The sequence below is a fragment of the Aplysia californica genome, unplaced genomic scaffold (assembly GCF_000002075.1).
Source record: "Aplysia californica isolate F4 #8 unplaced genomic scaffold, AplCal3.0 scaffold00188, whole genome shotgun sequence".
In the NCBI taxonomy this organism is placed as follows: domain Eukaryota; kingdom Metazoa; phylum Mollusca; class Gastropoda; order Aplysiida; family Aplysiidae; genus Aplysia; species Aplysia californica.
Genome location: NW_004797458.1, coordinates 835453 through 837952, shown reverse-complemented (window position 1 = coordinate 837952; position 2500 = coordinate 835453). Strand labels below are relative to the sequence as shown.

Below are 2500 nucleotides of genomic sequence, written 5' to 3'. Positions count from 1 at the left end.
AAATGCAATTTACTCTTCTGTTTTTCTTCTATCACCATTTATATACCTGAGGCCCGCAATCACTGTTTGTGTTACAAAAGGTCATACAATCTAGGGGGGGGGGGGGAGATGAATACAATGAACGCGCGCACACACACACACACACACACACACACACACACACACACACACACACACGCACACATACACACACACACACACACACACACACACACACACAATACATAAACCATAGATAAATCATATATCGTCGCCGTTATTAAATATACTAGTATGTCAAGATACGAGGTTTACAAGAGAAGCAAAGACCTTTATTTTGCTCAAGACACTGTCTTAAATACAACATTATTAATCCGTCTTAATCTATGGCTATTTTAAGAAAATTAATGGAACTAAGTCTATTTCATGCGCTTATTTACACTCAACAACATAGCTTATTTTCGTTTCGATTTTTTTTTTGGGGGGGGGGGGATTGAAATTTTGACAAACTACAGCTTCCATCTTTCTCTCTCCCTCTGTCCCTCTCTCTCTCCCTCTGTCCCTCTGTCTCTCTCTCTCTCTCTCTCTCTCTCTCTCTCTCTCTCTCTCTCAATGTCAGTCTATATGAAGGGCCTCGTAGTTGCTATCATTTGGTCTGCTCAGATTACTTATTGTCAGTGCTATTAAAGTATTGCATTACTTTTGATCTGATTTGCAAAATGTGGTTGGTCCCATCATGAAGATAATTCTAGAAAGAAATTATCTTTCTCTGTTATGCCCTTTTTTTCTCGAGTGTATGAGAACATAAATTGTTAGGGATATTTTTTGTACATTGTATTTATCCAAGCAGCTGGAACACGGAGGGTGTGTGTGCATACATTTTTTAGCCTATCAGAGAGACTGATACAGCAGGTAATTTAGACAGAAATACAGACTGCTGTACTCTGACAGTCACACGCAAACAGAGACAAACACAAAGACACGCAAACGCATGAACACACACACACTTACAAACATAAATTCACAAACAACACATGACACTTACTCATCTTCTCTCTCTCTCAAACACACACACACACACACACACACACACACACACACACACACACACACACACACACACACACACACATTTTCACACTTTCACCACACACACATACCTCCATCCTAAGAAATTCTTCCACAGTGTTGGGTCTGGCAGAGCCACCACACGCCCCTTGAGCCTCTTCATCTCCCCCAGAGTTCCCGCTGAAGTTCTGATCCCCTGAGCTCAGTGTTGCCGCTGTCCCAGACACCCCAGCATTGCCGTCCTGCGAGTCACCAAGTGGAACTTCTCGGCTCGCCATGGCAGACACTGAAAAAGACATACATCAGATTTATTTCATTTTAAATATTTCAAGTCCCCATTGACACGATCATGATCATGTAAGATTTGAGGTTGATGGCTTTGACACTGCCTATCAGGGCAGCCAACATAGGCAGGATACATAATCTCAGCAGACAGATTTTTCTCAAGTACTACCTCATTTGATTTCTTTTCCTTCCAAGATATTCTCAGCTGTCTCCAAAGAAACCACATTTCTGTTGTTTCTATTTTATTTTCACTGTCTTTTTAAAGATTTCCAGCATTCACAGCCTTTTAGAGAGAGTTTTGACGTAAATAACATTTCAGAACTTTCATTACTATGACAGTCATTAAGAAAATGGTTTATGTAATTAAACACCTTTTTTCTCACCGAAGGGCTGAGGGACTGGGTGAGTAGGTAGAATATTCTCCGGGATACCTTAACTTTAACACAACAGAATTTCTATCAAGTTACACTCTAAACATGTCTTGATAGCTCTCTTCATACAGCGGCTTTAATATTCGGTCTTCATAATTTTTACCTCCACGGAACGGGTCTAACGCTTTCAGTCAATTTCATATTTTAAAAAAAATTTACTAATCTATTCTTCTTATTCTGTGATCACACCAGACAGACGTAACAGTATTATTCATTCTACCTTTCTTCTTATTCTGACCATAGGATACAGGTATCTTTGAGTTACCTTTTTTGTTGATACATGTCATTATACTGACCCCTTTCCACAATGTCGCACCTTGTGTCGAGTCCAAGTCAACCACAACTAAACAATAAGGCTGATGTTAAGGGACCGTACGCCCCAATAGCGCTTGGCGCTAGGGGACCGTACGCCCCCATAGTGTTTAGCGCAAGGGGACCGTACGTCCTACCTGCGCTAAGGCGTGGTGTTACGGGACCGTACACAGATATATGCATGCATCTGGACTTTGCAAAAATATTGGAGGAAAACGGCCAGTTTAACGAAGCTCCTGACATTAGGAGTTATTGCTAGGAGAATGTTTAAAATATCTGAATACGATTGTGAGGTATCCAGTGGCCGTGGGTGAACCAGAATTTGAAATTTGCTCACGTCTGCACCCACGTTGTTGTTATGTGTTAATAAAAGAAATCAAAGAGAGGGAGGGAGAGGAAGAGAGAGAGAGGGGGAGAGGGGGAGA

At 41.2% G+C, this 2500-nt stretch overlaps 1 protein-coding gene across 1 annotated transcript in view; it reads right to left on the bottom strand.

The window, feature by feature from the left end:
* LOC101845095 (histone deacetylase 6) overlaps positions 1 to 2500 on the bottom strand; it is a gene marked incomplete at its 5' end in the record, with an annotated part of 222441 nt that overhangs the window by 43614 nt on the left and 176327 nt on the right. Inside the window, 1 exon segment of the mRNA XM_005098636.3 lies at positions 1140 to 1333. Coding sequence (XP_005098693.2) covers positions 1140 to 1333 — 194 coding nt within the window.